The 20,018-nt window shown below is 39.4% G+C and overlaps 1 protein-coding gene across 1 annotated transcript in view; it reads right to left on the bottom strand.

The window, feature by feature from the left end:
- Positions 1 to 20,018, bottom strand: part of LOC116981408 (pancreatic triacylglycerol lipase) — a 33,477-nt gene that overhangs the window by 2,414 nt on the left and 11,045 nt on the right. Inside the window, exons 3-10 of the mRNA XM_033034461.1 lie at positions 14,829 to 14,877; positions 11,365 to 11,519; positions 6,790 to 6,915; positions 5,366 to 5,500; positions 5,165 to 5,273; positions 3,921 to 4,040; positions 3,716 to 3,835; positions 3,453 to 3,571 (exon numbers count right to left, since the gene is read on the bottom strand). Coding sequence (XP_032890352.1) covers positions 3,453 to 3,571; positions 3,716 to 3,835; positions 3,921 to 4,040; positions 5,165 to 5,273; positions 5,366 to 5,500; positions 6,790 to 6,915; positions 11,365 to 11,519; positions 14,829 to 14,877 — 933 coding nt within the window. The remainder of the gene's footprint in view (positions 1 to 3,452; positions 3,572 to 3,715; positions 3,836 to 3,920; positions 4,041 to 5,164; positions 5,274 to 5,365; positions 5,501 to 6,789; positions 6,916 to 11,364; positions 11,520 to 14,828; positions 14,878 to 20,018) is intronic.

The following is a 20,018-nucleotide window of genomic DNA, read 5'->3' as shown; positions in this document are numbered from 1 at the left end:
GTTGTTGTAACTGTGACTTGTGGGTTCAGAAGTTTTGTATGTCAGTAGATCCTGTGCAACGCCTGTGAAAAATTAACCTGGCTGCTTAGGAAAAACAAATACTGATTGAATATGCGGCTTCTTAGACAAGCGGTAGGAAGTCATAAACCTTTTGCGTGGCTGCGTTCACTGTAAGATAGCTATAAGTCATCAAAGTCTCGTGAATGAATCTGCCCCAAATGAATGATATGTTTGAGTTGACAAAACTAAAGGAAACACTTTACAAGAAAGTATGGAGAAGAGGTCATAACTTCAGGCCAGAGACATGGGTTCGATCTTGACAATGGGTATTGGCTGTACAGAGTTTGTACGTTCTCCCTGTGACCAGGTGGGTTTTCCCTGGGTGCTCAGGTTCCTCCCACATTGCAAAGACTTACAGGTCTGTAGGTTAATTGGCTACTATAAATTGTCCCTAGTGTCTAGGATAGAACTAATGGGTGATCACTGGTTCGCATGGATTTGGTGGGCTGAAGGGCCTGCTTCCATGCTGTATCCCTAAAATTAAAACTAAAACATTGCACCCATTGTAAGGTTGCCATTGAGATGTGGATTTACAAGCTGTTTGTACACTGGAAGCTAAAGCAAATTTAATGGTCTGGAGCCATCATGGTAACATTACAGTGAATTTTTTTTAAATGTTAAAATAACAGCACACGCAAAAGTATAACTGAAAAAAGGTTTTGGTTTGATGTAAAAGCACAACCTTTTGGAAAGTTGTAGACCACCTACCAAATCAAGTAGAAGTTCACAATCTTCCTGCAACAGGCAGTATCAATGCTGACACATCCACACTGTCCCCTCCAAAGAAGCCCCAGAAACTCAGAAACACTCTCCCACCACATTGGAGAAGACAAAATCCTCATTGAATAGGTAAGTACACAATCGCTTCTCTTCTCTCTCTTAGGTCACATGAGGTAGCCTTTAATGACCTCTTCTAATCATCCTTCTCTGGGAATGATTAGAATTTCGGGAGGATTCCGCAAAAAGGTGTGAAAAAGGGTGTATCCCAATATATTTTTTCTGTCTTCCTGCCTCCCATCACCTGAGCTTTTCCCCCATGAAGAAACATTCTGGCAGATCTCGATTCCTGCCATGCTCCCTCCTCACTTGAGCTGCAGCAACTCCCTCCCCCCCAACCTCGGCTCAACCAGCGGCCACACCAAAAAACTGGCAAGACCCCTGGTATAATTTCCAATGTGCAGGCCCTCATGGTGCAGCAGTCTTAGAAAGTCATAAATTAAATGTGATTCATGAGTGAGTGGAAAGGCTTCAGAATAAAGAAAGAAAGATGGCTTGTTTTGTTTCGCAAAATCATAAATACTTTCCATTCAAATGTTTTTACAAGAGTGCAGCAGCTGGCTCCTAGAACAATTCATTATTTTAGAATCTAATATTGGCTAAGGAGAAAGCCACATAATTGAGTGTGCCAAGGATCTTAGTAGACTTTACCAATTGCAATCTTAATTCAAAGTTACTTAATTCAAATTATCTAATTATTACATTCGTTTTACCCAAATTCCCATTTTTCTATGTTGTTTATAATCATAGTCATACAGTTATACAGTGTAGAAACAGGCCCTTCGGCCCAACTTGCCCGCACCGACCAAAATGTTCCATCTACACTAGTCACAGTTGCCTACGTTTTAGCCATATCCTTCTAAACCTGTCTTATCCATGTACCTGTCTACATGTCTCTTAAATGTTGCAATAGTACCTCCTCCAGCAGCTCACTCCATACATTCCCCACTGTTAGTTCAAATTGGTGAATTATTGAAATTGGGGCATGATTCATTTTTAATAAAAAGTAATTGTTATAAAGTAGCAATGTTACAAAATTTTGAGATTTAAAAATTCAAGTCTGTAATTTATCCCATCAGATAAAGCATAAAAAGAAGTTTAATTTGACACCTAATTCACTTTCATATCTCAAGTATTTAAAAAGTTATGGCAATTTTCATACTTGGAAATTAGCATCTTGTTCCCTATTGATTTTCTATGGACATAACAAAAAAGCTGTGATCGTGTGCAGTCAAAAGCCCATAACTTTCTTAAAAATTAAGAGAACTGAATGAAATTTTCAGTTATCGTAGATTGAACCATTCTGAAACAAATATAAAATAATCTTACTTGGATGACCTGAAATTAAAGCATATAATTAGTTAGTTATCCAAGTGTAGCTAATTTCAAACTTCAATTACTAGATCTAAACATCTATCCATTTCTTAATAAATGATTAACATTTTTAAATAGCCTAAGTGTCCAAATAATATTCATAAATAATTCACAATAAAACATGATTTTAAAATCTCATTTACATTAATTTATAGGCCAAATGGAAGGAATTTAGTGTTCAATTGCTGCAAATTAAAGTCCATTTTAAATCAGCTTTCTAGTGGGTTCCTGTGAACGCGCTGGTTTAGAACGTTCACATTGCGGTAGATTTGTGCCCCCAAATGCCCAGAAAAATACTGCGGGATATAATGGGCCCAAAATGAGCTACTCGCAACATTAAACTTTGTATAAAGGGATCTTAAGAAGCCCTTTTTAATGTAAAAATAAGCAGCCTACCTTCAGTTGTTTGCTCTATGAGACCCTGACAGCTGCCGGTGGTCGCGGGTTTAGAGATTGATTTTTAAACTATTATAACTATTATACAAGGCCTTTAAAACTAATAATAGCTTTTGCGACGTGGTCTTCCAGCGATTTTTCGTTAATAATTATCTAGGCTGAACATCTTCGATTGGAACAGCCTAGAGAAAATCGCGTTTTAAACCCGCCCCCCTCTAAATAGCGCCAAAATCGAGCACACCCGCAGCGACAGATTTTCAGCGACGCTTCAGGTAGGCTTTGCAACATACCTATATAAAGGTATGCCTTACATTACTGTCTACAGATTTCAGCATAAACAAAGAAATGACTCAATGGTGTTTGAGGTTTGTTAAGATTTGATTATGAAGTCTAGTGGCAGGATTTTCCCATTGAAAATTATAGTATTAAATATTCACTGCACAAGATCACAAAATTCATATTTTTTTATCATAAAAGGAGGTCCTTTGGCCAATTAAGTTTATGCCAGCTCTCAGAACAATTCCATCAATCCTATCCTTCCACTTACATATCTGTTAACTAATTTTCTCTCAAGTACACATCACCTCTACCCATTTCTTCCCCATCCACTGAGACTTGAGGTGATTTGCAGTAATCATTTAAGCTGATAGCAAACATGTCTATGAGATGTGGATGGCAAATGGGGTCTAAACAGGCAATTGCCTGGAAAACATGCAAACGCCACATGGACATCGCCAGAGGTCAGAATGAAACCCAAGTCATTGGAACCATGAGGCAGGTGTGCAACTGTATAGTACCACTTCTAGTCATGCAATGATTAAGAGAAATTCAAATAAATAACTTACTGCTGTAAAATCATCATAGTTGTTACATGGAATTCCAATGAACCCATATTTGCTTGTGATGCTCTCTGTATAATATTTATATGACCGTAAGTGGTTACAAGCTGCAAAGTTACGAGTGCCTTTAAAAGAACCAGCAAACATTTGTACAAATTATTCCAAGAAAATACATTGGTAAATCAGTTCTTACTAACTAAAGGATGAGTACAATATGACAAATGATATTTGATGGTCAAAACATGCACGGTGTTAGAAAATACTTGTACCTTCCCAAATGCCACCAATGTCAACAATTGTTGAAATAATATTTTTGTCACATCCTGGCATAAATTCTCCACCATTTGGATAGAAGTCAAGATGTCCACAAGGTTCAATCATTCCAAAGCCTGTCACATTAATTAATTTACAATTAGAAGGCAACAAAAAAAGTCATGGTTTAATTACTCCATGATAGTCCACGGAACATCTTACCAATATAAGGAATCAGTGGAGCACCATTGGTGTGGATGACATCAACAAACAATGCATCAGAACGGTCCACTCTAACTTCAATAGGTGTTTTCTTAAAAAAGGGCTCGGCAGGATCCAGAGCTATGGTGGTAAATAAATTCAGGTCAAACTTTGGTCAAAGCAAGCAATTCCCTATAATTTTCCATAGGCATTTTGATTATTTTATGTTAGAAATATTACATGCAGAATATACTTACGTTTACATTTTATACCCAGATGCTCATTGCGCACATATTCTTCAAGGTGTAAGTAATTTTAAAAAGAGGAGGCTAATTCCTGAGCAGAAAATATTGAGTAAAGCTCAAATTTATTGCATAAATATCAATCCTTTTTTATGGTCCCAAGTAGCTTATATATCCACAGTTCCATGGGGCCCATGTTTCCTACCAGTACTGAGCAATATTAAATTAAAAACAGAATGCTGGAAATACACTGCAGATCAGGCCACACATTTCAGATCAGCCAACTTTAATCATGGACTCTGATTTAAATAGCAGGAGCTAGAAATTAATCTCATCTTTCTATTCTGCTCTTACACTCATTTCTGTTGACTTCAGTGGAATCATAATTCAGCAATAGCAGAATTTTGATTGTATCCTGTGGAATGTACAAATTTACAAGTTGCATCTAGTGTTAGTTTATGCTCCTGGCATGAGTACCATTCCCATGGCTGTTGTCATCAGAGTGTTCATCTCTCTGTCAGATTGCCAATTAGCACCAAATTATGTATAATTTTACACAGTGCAGACTGGAACCTAATTCGACAATTTCCAAAATTATTTCACACAAAATCCTTGAAACTGGCAGATGCAAATCACCTGATTCTCATCTAGATCCAAATCAAATTCTAATTCCACAGTTGAATGCCTAAATTCTAAACATTTGCATCAATGAATTCTCTTGGCTTTTATAAAGTATTGGTTCACATTTCTGTCTTTTGCACAAACTGTGTTGGCTAATTAGCTATCTGCTCTTAGACATGTATCGACAGACAAAATGAGTATGACAGCCCTCATCTATTGTGCATGCACTGAAGAACACCGACTCCTAGCACCAAAACATTACTTTGTTTTGTCACTGTGAAAGGAATTCCTTGGGGGACGATTCCAGCTTCGGGGTAGAAAACAAGTGCTTAAAATATAGGAGAATAACTTCTGATTTCAGTTAACATTATTTTAATAAGTTGTTTTTGCTGAAGTGTTTACCTGTGATTCTTCCAATCCCTGGGATTCGCTTCCCTGCTTCTCCGGCAACATGGGCGCCAAGGCTATGGCCAATGATGTGAGTCTCGGAACGATTATAGTTAAGATTTTTCTGTTCATACATGAATGTATAGATTTTAATGCAACAGTTCTATTCCTTTTGGAATTAAATTTATTGCAACCCTTCAGTAAGTCTAACATTACCTCTAACACCTCAATTAGGTAGGCAATTTCTGCACCAACAACCCGGACGTTGTTTACAGCTTGATCGTATAAAGTCAGTGAGCCACGTAACCAGTTAACACAAATGCAATTCACATCTTCCACTTCAAACATTGCCTTAAAAATAGATCAATAGATTTTAGACTTTAGAGATACAGTGTGGAAACACAACAATCGGCCCACCAAGTCCACCCCGACCAGCGATTATCCCATACACTAGCACTATCCAATACACTAGGGACAATTTACTACAATTTGCAAAAGCGGATTAACCTACAAACCTGTACATCTTTGGAGTGTGGGAGGGGGCACCTGGAGAAAATCCACGTGGTCACAGGGAGAACGAACAAAGTCTGTACAGTCAGCACCTGTAGTCAGGATCGAATCCGGGCACTGGCACTGTAAGGCAGCAGCTCTACCACTGTGCCGCCCTATAAATAATAATAATAAACGCAACCTGACCTAAAATCACACATTAAGATGATATGAGCAATGGGGCTTTGTTCCAGTTTTGTGTGGCACTTCCAAATTCAGCTATTCTATTGTGCATAAGGCCCAAGACTGATCTCCTGTAACTTTGAAAAGGGGATATTATGGAGAATGTGTAGAGTGTAGAGGCAAATGAGAGCAGTGTGAGGATAGCAAGACTGAATGCGACTGGGGAGAAAGATGAGAGGAAATATCATTGGTAGGTTAAAGGATAATGACACTACATGGAATCAATTGTAGTGGAAGGACCAGTTGCAGAGACATCTAGCAATAGAGAGTCTTTGGGGGCATGTTAAATTGAGTAGGTGATCAGGATGAGTTTCAGATACAATCTGGTTGGGGTGTTGGAGAGATGAGCACAATAGGGGTCAGAAAATTGAGGAGTCTTTCAAGGATACACTCTGGAAAAGTTTACGATTTGGAAGAGTTGACTGAGAGGAGAACAGGTGGGTATAAAATATACAATAGATAAATTTTGACATATACAAAATACACTGCAGCTTATTGTCTGGCCTATCCCAGCCGCACCTATTAAACCCATGGTCCCTCCCACTGAAGAGTGAATGAAAAGCAGGGAGGGAAACACTAGTGGTCACAGTCACAAACCATTCTGACTTGAAAAGATATCACTGCCTTTGGGCCTCAATCATGGAACTCCCTACCCCTTGGCACTGCAAAGATGCCTTCATTAAATGGACTACAGCAGTTCAGGAAGGAGTCTCACTGCCACTTTCTGAAGGACAATCAGTGATGGGCATTAAATGCGCGCCTTGCCACCATTGACTACATCCTTTAAAAAAATGAATAAATGCATATTAATAAGAAGATTATTAAAATTAATTTTGACATTAACTTTAAACATTATATAGACATAAATTCATGCTGCATGTTGTATGGACTCCATTTTGCTTTTGTACCTTGCACATGTCAGACAGCCACGATTCCTCTCCTTTGTCCATATAGCCATGAACAACAAACCGTGTTTTTTTTGTTCGGTCAAAATTAGAACTTTCAATTGTTGCAGGATTAACTCCCGTAATTTTCTGCAGAGAAAGTAAACAATAATGGAATTCTACTTTTATATTACATCACCGTTACCTGTTTATGTACTTTTAATAACATATAACATTACATGTAAAGATAGATACAAAACGCTGGAGTATTTCAACGGGTCAAGTAGCGTTTTTGGCGAAAAGGACGAGGTGACGTTTCGGGACAGAACCCTTCTTCAGATTGTCTGAAGAGAGTCTGAAGAAAAGTTCCGACCCAAAACGTCACCTATTCCTTTTCTCCAGCGAGGCTGCCTGACCCACTGAATTATTCCAGCATTTTGTGTCTATCTTCGGTATAAACCAGCATCTGTAGTTTCTTCCTAAAATTACATATAACATAGACATGACAGTGGCACAGTGGTACAGTTGCAGCCTCACATCGCCAGAGACTCGGGTTTGATTCAAGCCAACACCGACATTCAATATGATCATGGCTGATCATCTGAAGAAAGGTCTCGACCCGAAACGTCACCGATTCCTTCTCTCCAGAGATGCTGCTTGTCCCACTGAATTACTCCAGCTTTTTGTATCTGTTATCCAAAATCAGTACCCCGTTCCTGCTTTCTCCCCATATCCCTTGATTCCGTTAGCCTGAAGAGCAATATCTAACTCTCTCTTGAAAACATCCAGTGAATTGGCCTCCACTGCCTTCTGTGGCAGAGAATTCCACAGTTTCACAACTCTTTGGGTGAAAAAGCTTCTCATCTCGGTCCTAAATGGCCTATCCCTTATTCTTACACTGGTTCTGGACTTCCCCAACATCGGGAACATTTTTCCTGTCCAATCCCTTAAGAATTGTATGTTTCTATAAGAATCCCTCTCATCCTTCTGAATTCCAGTGAATATAAGCCCAGACAATCAATTTTTGCATCATATGTCAATCCCGCCATCACGGTAATTAACCTGGTGAACCTAAGCTGCACTCCCTCAATAGCAAGAATGTCCCTCCTCAAATTAGGAGACCAAAACTACACACAATACTCCAAGTGTGGTCTCACCAGGGCCCTGTACAACTGCAGTTGGACCTCCCTGCTCCTGTACTCAAATCCTCTCGCTATGAAGGCTTTCTTCACTGCCTGCTGTACCTGCGTGCTTACTTTCAGTGACTGATGTGCAAGGGCACCCAAGTTTTGTTGCAACTCCCCTTTTCCTAATCTGACACCATTCAGATAATAATCTGCCTTCTTATTCTTGCCACCAAAGTGCATAACCTCACATTTATCCACATTATACCGCATCTGCCATGCATCTGCCCACTCACCAACCTATCTAAGTCACCCTGCAGCCTCATAGCATCCTCCTCACAGCTCACACTGCCACCCAGCTTTGTGTCATCCGCAAACTTGGAGATGTTACATTTAATTGCTTTGTCTAAATCGTTAATATATATTGTAAATAGCTGGGATCCCAGCACTGAGCCTTGCGGCACCCCACTAGCCATTTTAGGATAGAACTACTGTATGGGTGATTGCACGGACTCAGTGGGTCGAAGGGCCTGTTTCAATGCTGTATCTCTAAACTAAACTAAACTAAATTTCCAAAGCAACAATGTCACCTTCAAGGAAATTCTTTTTAATACAACTCTCAAATTCTTAATGGTGTTTCAATGATGCATGATCACACTGCCTGCTATCATTCACATTTTAGATTTGTTTATGTCACTACATCTTTAAAAGCTGTAAAGTAAAAATGAAATAAAACTTTCCATGAGTAGATGAAATTGCTCCATGTGAGAATGATTTTAATTGAAATGGTAGTTGTACTGACAATTTAGGGGTGGAAGCAGTTACATAATGGAGGTTATGTCTAACGACTGTTGCTTGATGCTCTGTGTAAAATGTCACTAAATTAAAGATCAGGATTACTTGCATAAATATAAATTATTTCTGAATGACAATTCAATTTCTTTGTCAAAACCAGCTCAGATTTTCTCTGGCTATCCAATTTAGATCCAGATGTTACATTTGGCTGATGTCAACCTTGCTGCTACTCAGAGTTTGCAGGTTTACCCCACTCTAGGTTTTAAGGAGGTGAAGTAACCTCAATGCAGAGGGATTTGAAGTTTGCAGATGACACTAATGTGGGTGGTATTGTTGATAATGAAGATGGTTGTCAAAAATTGCAGCAGGATCTCAATTGGTTGGGCAGGTAGGCTGAGGAATGGTTGATGGAAATTAATACGGAGAAGTGTGAGGTGTTGCATTTTGTGCAGTATAACAAGGGCAGTATCTATCCAATTATTGGTAGGGCTCTGGGAAATGTTGTATAGCAGAGGGATCTAGGAGTGCAGGTGCATAGATCCTTGAAAGTGGCTACACGGGTGGATTGGGTGGTCAAGAAGGCGTTTGTCACATTGGCCCTCATCATCAGAGTACTGAGTATAGAAGTTGGGAGGTTATGATACAGTTGTATAAGACGTTGGTGAGGCTACATTCTGAGTATTGTGTCAGTTTTGGTCACCGTGTCATAAGAAAGATGATGCCAGGCTGGAAAGAGTGCAGAGAAGATTTACAAGAATGTTGCCAGGATTCTGAGCAGGCTAGAATGTTAATCTTTGGAGTGCAAGATGATGAGGGGTGATTTTATAGTGGTGTGCAAGATCACGAGAGGAATAAATCAGGTAAATGCACAGTCTTTTGCCCAGAGTAGGGGAATCAAGAAAAAGAGGACATAGGTTTAAGGTGAGGAGGGGAAAGATTTAATAGACCCCGAGGAGTTTTTATTCGCAAAGAGCAATGGTTATATGGAACGAGCTGCCATGACTCCATGGGTCTGCATCGGCAGAAATTATGCTTCTATTATTAGCTCACAGGCCAGATGGAATGGTAAGAGAATTAAGGTAGGAAATGTTGGGAGTTATTATAAAGGAATATTGGCAAGCAGGAAAGAAGTTGTCAATGCTCCAAGCAACAAAGCATGGAGATTGGTGCCACCCGTGTGTGCTGACGCTATAATTGTATCAGCCGTTTGACAGTAGAGCCTAAACGTACTCTGTCTAATTTCTGGAGTGCTGTGAAATGACCAGAAATGATTGGATTGTCCATTTGACCTTCCCTACTAAAAGATTGTGCACCAATCTTGAGAAATAGATTTGTTTTCTCATTTGGATTATATTTACTTTCTCATATGTACTATCCTTTATGATTCTTTGTTTGGCTTCTCGATTTGATTTTAAGTTTTGTCCTTGAGCTCACATGATTTTTTTTCTTCAGTATTTTTTAAAGTGCTTGACAATTTTCTTCCTCGTTTGCACTGATAATGCACCTTTATCCCTATCGTTTTGCTTAATTTTCCTTGTTTCTACTGCCTAATGTCTTTTCTTTACCTCCTCACAGATTAATATCTTCCTTTTCTTTTCTTTTTTATGATTGACGGCTATTTACCCCATTTATTTCTCCACTTCTGAGCTTATTTATACTCAGTGCCTGGTATCATTTGGAATACCCTGAAATCTCAGACCTGGGATTCACACTGACACATTGCACCAGTGCGTGTTCTGCTCCACCAATACACACTTCGACCTTATGGGGGCACTGTACCCTTGATTTTTTCTGTATCTAATTGGAATAGCTTGGTGTGCATTCACCTACATTTGTGTTTTGCTTTTTATGTTCAATGCCCTTCCCTTGTTCTGGCATTTTCTATTTCCCATAGTTACTCATTCCTCTTTCTGTAATTCTTTCATCCCACACCTTCTATTTTACATGACTTTTTACATCCTACACCTTTTTATATCTCTGCAATATTTTTCTAATGATCTTTAAAACTTGACAAGGTTATATATCTATAGGTTCATAGAGTTATACAGCATGGAAAAAGGCCCTTCAGCCAAATGTGTCCCTGATGACTTAGTCCCATTTATCTGCATTTGGTCTCTATTACTTCAAACCTTCCCTATCCATGTACTTGTCCGAATATTTTTTAAACATTGTGTGCCTGCCTCGACCACTTCCGTTCACACTTGTACTCATAACCCTCTATGTGAAAGCTTTGTCTTCAGATCCTCTTTAAATCTTTCCCTTCATAAACCCAAGCCAGTTAGTTTTAGACTCCACTACCCTGGGAGAAAGGTTGTATCCATCTACCCTTTCAATGCCCATCCTGACTTTCAATCCCCCGTAAGGTCATGCCTTATTGCCCATCGTTCAAGGGAAAATGGACCCAGCCAATATAGTTTTTAATTCTCTCCTCTTCCTCATTCATCTCAATTTTCTTTCCTCCCATTATACCAGTTTTCACTTCCTACTCTTTCCAACTCAAATAATATCAGTTTATTATCAAATCTTCCAATTCAGATATGGGGCAAAACGTTAACATTTTATAACCTTTTAGATGCTGGTGGATCTCTTGGATTTTCTGTTTTTTCTTTCAATATGTCAAGTTGTTATTGCATTCAACCTCATTTTAAGTTATGAAAGAAAAGAGTAACATGAACAGTACCTGAAAAGCTGCTGTATTTCTTCTTGTCCAAAGCAAAAACTGTGTGTTAATTTTCTCTGGAGACGAAGGTAGTCTTTTAGTTGGTCTTTCTAGTGTTCCACCCCATGGGACATCGTCAGTAAAGCAGCCTATTCTGTCGTAGCAGATTTCCGCCGCTGTAAAGAGAAGTTACTTCATAAGCAAATTTCATAAATTGGGATATATAAAATATATATATATAAAAGGCAATATAGCTCAGCCAGTGTTAGTAAGAAGTGAATTGAATCAATGAAGAAAATCTGTCAAAAAGAACATTGAATAGGGAGCTAGACACAGAGTGCTGGAGTAACTCAATTGGTAGGGCATCTCTGGAGTAAAAGGATGAGTGACATTTCAGGTCGGGACCCTTCTTTGGACTCTGAAGAACCAAACCATTATCCATCCTCTTTCTCCAGAGATGCTATCTGACCTGCTTAGTTACTCTTTCACTTTGTGCCTTTCTTTGTTATATACCAGCATCTGCAGTTCCTTTCTACACATTGAATAAGGAGCTATGGACATGGGCTCCAAGATCCCTCTGTACGTCAATACTGTCCCGCTGAGTTACTCCAGCCTTTTGTGCCTATCTTCGGTTTAAACAAGCATCTGCAGTTCCTTCCTACACAATACTGTTAAGGATCTTGTCTTATATTTTCACCTTGCAATCGACCTCCCAAAGTGCAACACCCCACACTTGCCCAGATTAAACTCCATCTGCCATTTCTTCAGCCATTTCTATTCCTGATCTACTGTAGATCTCGCGGTAAACTTTGACAGACCTTCCTCATTGTCTGCAACTTCATCAATTTTGATAATGTAATTAAAATTAAAACAAATCAAAAGCAATGTTTTGATGAATGGTTTTCAATAAACTATTTTTTTCTCAATCTGTCTGCCAGTATCAGAGGTAGCAATTTTGCACAGAAAGTTAATGATTTAAAAAGTTAACCACATAATGATGATTTCACACTAAGACATATATATGTCCAGTTACCTGGGCATAATAGGTTTAGGGAATAGTTGTATAACACTAGGGATAGTCTGGCTGATATCTATCCTTCAATTTATACCAAATGTATGACGCATTCACCCTATGACTCAGCCCAGACTATCACACAAACCAACCTCCCTTCCTTTGATTCCATTTACACCTCAGGCTGCCTCGGCAAGACCACCAGCATAATCAAGGACAAGTCTCACTCTGGCCACTCCCTCGTCTCCCCTCTCCCTTCAGGCAAGTGGTATAGAAGTGTGAAAACGTACACCACCAGATTTAGAGACTGTTTCTTCCCAGCTGTTATCAGGCAACTGATCCATCCCACCAACAACTTGATAGCAGTCCTGAGCACCTAATTGGAGACCCTCGGATTATCTTTAATTGGACTTTACTGGACTTTATCTGGCAATAAACATGATTCCCTTTATCATGTATCTGTACACTGTAGATAACTCAATTATAATCATGTATTGTCTTTACACTGACTGGTCAACACACAACAAAGGCTTTCCACCATAACTTGGTACATGTGATAATTAACTGAACTAAAAGTAAAACTAAAGATTACATCATTATTCATGTCTTTTCTGCTTGCAGGGACTTTGCATGCACGGAATATGTGCTCCTTTTGTCTCAAATTGCCTCAGTATCTGCATCGCCACCGTATTTTGGTCATAGGAATTGTGCTATTATCAATCCAGGTTCTATTCTTTCTTGGTCAAACACTGATCAGTAAACTGTAAGTCTTCTACATATATTTACGCCATCGATGGTACTAATTCTGAGATTTGAGCAAGTGCCTGAAGTGTTATTGACCAACGGTCCAGATCCAGTTTCTGATTTTCACCTTTTCCCCACATCAAAATTATTGAACCCCTTTTAACATTGTTTTGATTAGGTTACTTGGGGAAAGGAGTGTAGGGACCTTAAAAATTAATCTGCACAAATAATGCTATGCCTTATAACATGATTACAACAAGTAGGTATGTTACAATACTTACCTTCAGCGGCGCTGCAATTCTGCCACTGGCCGTGTGCACGATTTTGGCGCGTTTGAGGGGGGGGGTTAAAACGCTTATTTTTTCTTACCTTGTCCTGGATTATATTTGGTTGGAATGCAAGATTTTGTTGAATAATCGTTCCGACGGGCGTTCTGTCTATTTTTTTTTTTTTTTTTTAATCGCCCGACTTGTTCACTGCTGGAGTGATTTTAAAATCAGCTTCTGAAGCCATCTACACCGACAACGGGGACGGATTTCATGTAGGTGACAGGTAAAAGAAAGCGGTATATTTTTATGTATAGAAGTGTTCCTTAAGATACCTTTAGTTCATATTTTAAGTTGCGAAATGGTGATTTAGTCCCCATACCAACGGGCAGTGTTTTCCATGCAGATATGGGGATCTCAATCACTGCAAACCGCAACATTCCAAATGGTCGCGTTCCAGAAAAACCCACAGGCAAGTTGATTTAAATGGCCATTAATTTACAGGTATTAAACATTAAATTCCTTTCATTTGGCCTATAAATCCATGACAATGAGATTTAAAAATTATGTTATATTGTGAATTCTTGTGTGAATGTTATTTGGACACTTAGGTTATTTAAAAATGTTAATCTATTCTTAAGAAATTGATAGATGTTTAGATCTAGTAATTGAATTTTGTAACTAGCTACAATTAGGTAACTAACTAATTATATGCTTTAATTTCAAGTCATCTAAGTAAGATTGTTTCATATTTGTTTCAGAATGCTTCAATCTATAATAACTGAACATTCCTTTTAGTTCTCTTAATTTTTAACTAAGTTATGGCCATTTGACTGTCCTCGATCACAGCTTTTGAGTTAAGTCAATGGTAAAGCAATAGAGAACAAGATGCTAATTTCCGAGTGTGAAAATGGCCATAACTTTTTAAATACTGAAGATATGAAAGTGAATTAGGTGACAAATTAAACTTCTTTTTATGCTTTATCTGATGGGATAAATTACAGACTTGATTTTTAAAATCTCAACATTTTGTAACATTGCTACAACAAGGTAGAAATTGTTTTGTTGTATATTATATCTACACAACTTCTTTGCAGTTAATTCCTCTGCTCATTTGCCGAGTATTGCAACCTGTGACAAATATGTCAAAAGCTAATTTGTTAAACGGAAATGCCCAGATTCATTTGGAGAGTCAAACAGCGGAAAGAATAAATTATGGAATCATGCCATTTGGGAGAAGAAATATTAGATATAATGTATTGTTTTCTTGACAGTAACTTGATAACAGTAAGACGAGCAACACCTTTATTGGGAGACACGTGCTGCAAACTTGATCAAAAAAAGCACACTGCTGAAGGAACTCAACCGATCAGGTATCTCTGTGGAGGGAAATGGACAGGCAACGTTTTGGACCGGGACCTTTATTGGGAACACTGTTTTAATCTCTATTGTTCTGTTCTTACCTTTCACCACATTGCCCAAAGTAACTGCTACGATTACAAGCCACAACATCTGCAAAGAAATGTGCAAGAAGACGTTACAACATTATCTTGACTGAAAAGTAACATATTTAAAAATTCTACTTTACTGACATCAGCAGATGGCTCAGCTTGACAACAGCAACCAACTGAAGACTCTTTGCAACATGCTTACACATATATATACACCATGTTCTTGTTTGCTTTGTAGCTATTTTTATTCATGTGAAACAGACAGATGACAAATTAATTCCTGGAGAAACTTCAACCAATGAAAATAACTTTATGAGTGCAATATGTGGATGATGTCACAAATTGATATTTTGAATTTGGAAACATTTCATGTTTTGTTTTCAAATTGCTTATCTCTGAAATAATAAAGTGATTTATATGGGTGCAAGCTGCCCGATATTGTTTAAAGCTGCAATAAAAATTATCACGCTGCAGAAATAATAAATATTTTTACCTCCTATGTGCAAGCATTATTAATTTATGATATCTGTTTTCATAAGAGTTGGATCTGATGATAAAGAGAAAAACTTGCATTTCTTGGGCATTCTCAGTTTCTTTGATAAGGTTCCATAGTGCTTTACAGCCTATGATATAATCTCTTTGAAGTTATAATCACAGTTGTAATGTCAGACACATGGCAGAGAATTTTCACAAGATTCACTCCCACTATAATAATAATAATAACTTTATTTATAAAGCACTTTAACAACTGCAGTTGCCACAAAGTGCTGTACATGAGAACTCATGAACAAAAAGCTATTACAAATAATTAAAAACCATTAAAAACCGTAAAACGAAGGACTATAAAAAACACACTAAAAATTAAAAGACATTAAAAGCACTAAAAACAGGAGCAATGCCTCAGCCAGTGTCGAAAGCCAAAGAATAAAAATGTGTTTTTAGGGAGGATTTGAAGATGGACAGTGAGGGGGCCTGTCTGATGTGCAACGGCAAGGTGTTCCAGAGTGCCGGAGCAGCAACAGAAAAGGCTCTATCCCCTCTGAGCTTCCGCTTAGACCTTGGTACCTCAAGGAGCAGCTGATCAGCTGACCTGAGGCACCGGGCAGGAGCATATAGGTGGAGCAGCTCAGAGAGGTAAGGCGGGGCGAGCCCATTCAACGATTTAAAAACAAATAAAAGAATTTTGAAATGAACTCAAAAGTGCACTGGGAGCCAGTGAAGGGAGGCCAAAATTGGCGTAATGTGCTCCCTCTTTCGAGTTCTGGTCAAAAGGCGAGCGGCAGCATTTTGAACAAGCTGGAGACGAGCCAATGAAGCTCGTGCGACTCCAGAGTAGAGTGCGTTACAGTAATCCAGCCTAGATGTAATAAAGGCATGGATTACTGTTTCAAAATGCTGCCGCTCAAGAATGGGCTTCACCTTTGCCAGCTTCCATAGGTGAAAGAAGCTGGACTTAACCACCGCGCCTATTTGTTTATCTAATTTAAAATCACCGTCCATCCTAAAACCCAGGTTCAAAACGGTTGGCTTTACAGACAATGCCAGTGGACCCAAGTCAACAAAGGGAGGTTCACGGCAGCCATTGGGGCCAAACAAAATCACCTCTGTCTTCTCTTCATTAAGTCCCAGAAAGTTTAAGGCCATCCAGGACTTAATGTCCTCAAGACAAGACAGAAGTGATTTTAGAGAATAGTTGTCTTCTTTCCTGAGTGGCATATATAACTGGCTATCATCTGCATAAAAGTGAAAGGAGATGCCATGCCTTCTTAAAATTGAGCCCAGAGGAAGTAGGTATAAAGAGAAGAGCAGGGGCCCTAAAATTGAGCCCTGTGGAACCCCATATGCCAAGGGAGTGGAGGAGGATTCAAAGCCAGCAAGGCTTACACGCATGGTTCTGTCCGCCAGTAGGAGCAACAAGATAATCTTCCACGAGTAGCAATTACCAGATAACCCACATGAAATATATTGATTGAGGGATAAACACTGGCCAGTGATAACATCCTACACTTTGATGAAGTATAGCCATGTGTTCTTTGACAATCACCCGAAACAACTGGAGTGAAACAGCAGTTTAATGTCTCATCCAAAGGACAGCCAATGAAGCACTCTCTCGGTACTGCACTGGAGAATCAACTTAGATTATTGTGCTTGGTTCATCAGAATGTGACAGTTTTCATAGCTTCTGGAAGAACATCAACTTGGTGAAAGACGCTTTCTGATCCACCTGAAACTTGTTGGCCTCCCAGCACAGCTAAATGTCTGTCACGGCTTGTTGCCGGCTGGCCCATTCCAGACTGCAGGGGTATGTGCTGAAGCTTGGTGCAGCCAAGGCACTGTGGGGGAAGACCTCAACTTAAGTTCCTTCTGCTGCTGAACATTGAGGGGCAGAGTCTGGTGGTGACACCCCTCAAACAAGGGAATGGATATCACCCCAGGGAGCCACATGAGTTGCAAGGGTGTTTTGTTCTGTTTAAAGATAGGTGTGAACACTACTGGGTATGGTTCTAATGAATGAATAGACACTGAGAATGTCTGAAGAGTTTTTGCATAGTTTTTTTGTGTTGCATATATTTGTTATTCTGAATAAAGTTGATTTATGAAATAAAAATAAATCTTACCAAAACTTAGCTAATGAACAAGAACACAATTGTATCTCTTCAGCGCCACATTATTGTGGTGTTAAGATTTCACAGAACCTTTATTTAAAAAAATGGACACAGACTGAGGAAAAGGCGAAATGCGCAGGAGTGATTAAAGATTTGATTAATGAAATAGGTTCTGTGACCAATGGCGGATGACGTGAAGGACAGCGAGCAGAGTAAGAGAAACTGAGAACATAGAACAGTACATCATAGCAACAGGTCCATGACATATCTGCCAAAATGATGCCAAATTAAACTAATCTTCTCTCCCTGCATGTGATCCATATCCCTCCATTCCTTACATATCCATGTGCCTATTTAAAAGCCTCTGAAACACCACTATAACATATGTCTCCACTACCATGCCTGGAACCACATTCCAGGCAGCCATCAATCTTTGTGTTAAAAACCTGCCCGCACATTTCCGTTAAACTTTGCCCCTCTCACCTTAAAGCTATGCCCTCTTGTCTTTGATATCCCCATGCTTGGAAATGGGTTTTACCTTCTCTATGCCTTTCATAATTTTATATACTTTCAGGTCTCCTCTTAACCTCCAATGCTCAGGGGAAAACCAATCCAAGTTTATCCAACTTCTCCTTACACCAAATACACTGTAATCCAGGCAGCATTCTGCTAAACCTCTTCTAAACCCTCTTCAAAGCTTCCGCACCATTCTTGTACTAGAGTGACCAGAAATAATAATAATACATTTTATTTAATTTATGGGCGCCTTTCAAGAGTCTCAAGGACACCTAATGCACAAAATACTCTGAATGCAGTCTAACCAAAGTTTAAAAAAAGCTGCAATATGAAAGCAATGTTTTATAAAAACTCTTGTTGTTTTTCAGTAAATCTTTTCAATGCCTTTATAGTCAGGTGTGGTTGCAAGACTGGACCAGCTTATTTACTGTGGAACAGAGTCAAGGGCACTCGCTTCAAGGACAGACTCCAAGTTAAAGGGTCCTTAGAAATGTTCCTTCCAGCAGAGACTGACTCTCTCCATCCTTGACAATTTCACTGTGCTCTTGACTCTCAGCGGGATGAGCCTTGGGGCATTTGGACCAAAGGTGGTCTTGATAACAGCAAACAACGTTTGCCCATCATGATTATCAGCGGGTTGCTAGATCTCCTGCAGTCTTTCTGCTCACCATCTGTTCATTAGGCCATGGGTTTACTGTTGGATCTCTGCCATTTTGCAATGCCAATAACTACTAAAGGCAATTTTCCACAGGGCAAAGCAACATGATAACAATAGGCTAATGGGGCCTAAAGTACACAGCCTGCTTTACACGATTACTGCAAGCAGTCAGGGCTAATCTTGTTGTTTAATGGCTTATTGCCATTAACAGGAGGCCCAATGAGGTAAGCAGCTAGCAACCATTATTGTTACTGCTGATGCTGGTTTACAAAAAAAAAAGCATGATGCTGCCTGACCCACTGAGTTTAGACTTTAGAGATACAGCACGGAAATACACCCTTCGGCCCACCGAGTTGCGCCAACCAACGATCACCCCGTAAACTAGCTCTATCCTACACACAAGCAACAATTTACAATTTTACCGAAGCCAATCAACCTACAAACCTGTATTTCTTTGGCGTGTGGGAGAAACCAGAGCACCCAGAGAAAACTCACACGGTCACAAGGGGAACGTACAAACTGCATACAGACAGCCTTCAAGGTCAGGATCAAACACAGGTCTCCGGCGCAGGAAGGCAGCAATTCTACCACTGCACATTTCTACTACTGTGCTGCCCTGAGTTACTCCAGTACTTTTTTAGCTGGAGTTGCATCTGTGCACAGCAAGGTTTACAGGGTCTCCCAGCAGTTATGTGCTACTTCCTTCAACAGGTTACTAACATTACAAATAGTCTGAAACATTTCTGGTTTGGAGCCCTTCATCAGAACCAGCAAAGTGTCAAGGCAACTCTGTGTCTAAATTGTGGAGATGGGGAGGGATGGAAAAAACAGAGAGAATGTCTGACAGAGTTGGCAAAATAACATCTATCTATATCTATACATATATTACTAAAACACTCATCTTGTTTATTTCTATCTATGTCTGTTTGTGCGGGGTTCCTGGAACTACGCCAAAATGGTACACGATAGCGCCACAATTTTTGGACCACCTTACTCACAATTGTCTTGCCGTATCTTTTTTTAATAAAATTTTGTTCATATTTATGTTATATTTTACAATTTAATCACATTTTTAACTTTACAAAACCCCACTTTGAGAAATATGACAAACACTACAGTGGCAGTTACAGCTATGACATCACCATGGGCTTGCAGCCCTGCCCACTACATTGTTGCAAATCCCAGGACACTGAGTCCTGGCAGCAAGTGCAAGTGCAATTGGATTTTTTTTAAAGTTTAATGAGAGAGGGTGAATAAGGGGAAATGAGCCGCCCCTGAGCAGTTGGGGGCTATGGGTGAGTGGTGGAATATTGTGTTATGGGAACTGGTTGCGTTGGGGGAACGGGTGAGTGGTGGAATATTGCGTTCGGGAACGGGTTGCGTTGGGGGACCAGGCCTCCCATGGGGCTATGGGTGAATGGG

The sequence above is a fragment of the Amblyraja radiata genome, chromosome 15 (genome assembly GCF_010909765.2).
Source record: "Amblyraja radiata isolate CabotCenter1 chromosome 15, sAmbRad1.1.pri, whole genome shotgun sequence".
Classification (NCBI taxonomy): Eukaryota; Metazoa; Chordata; class Chondrichthyes; order Rajiformes; family Rajidae; genus Amblyraja; species Amblyraja radiata.
This window is presented reverse-complemented; position numbering and strand designations above follow the sequence as displayed.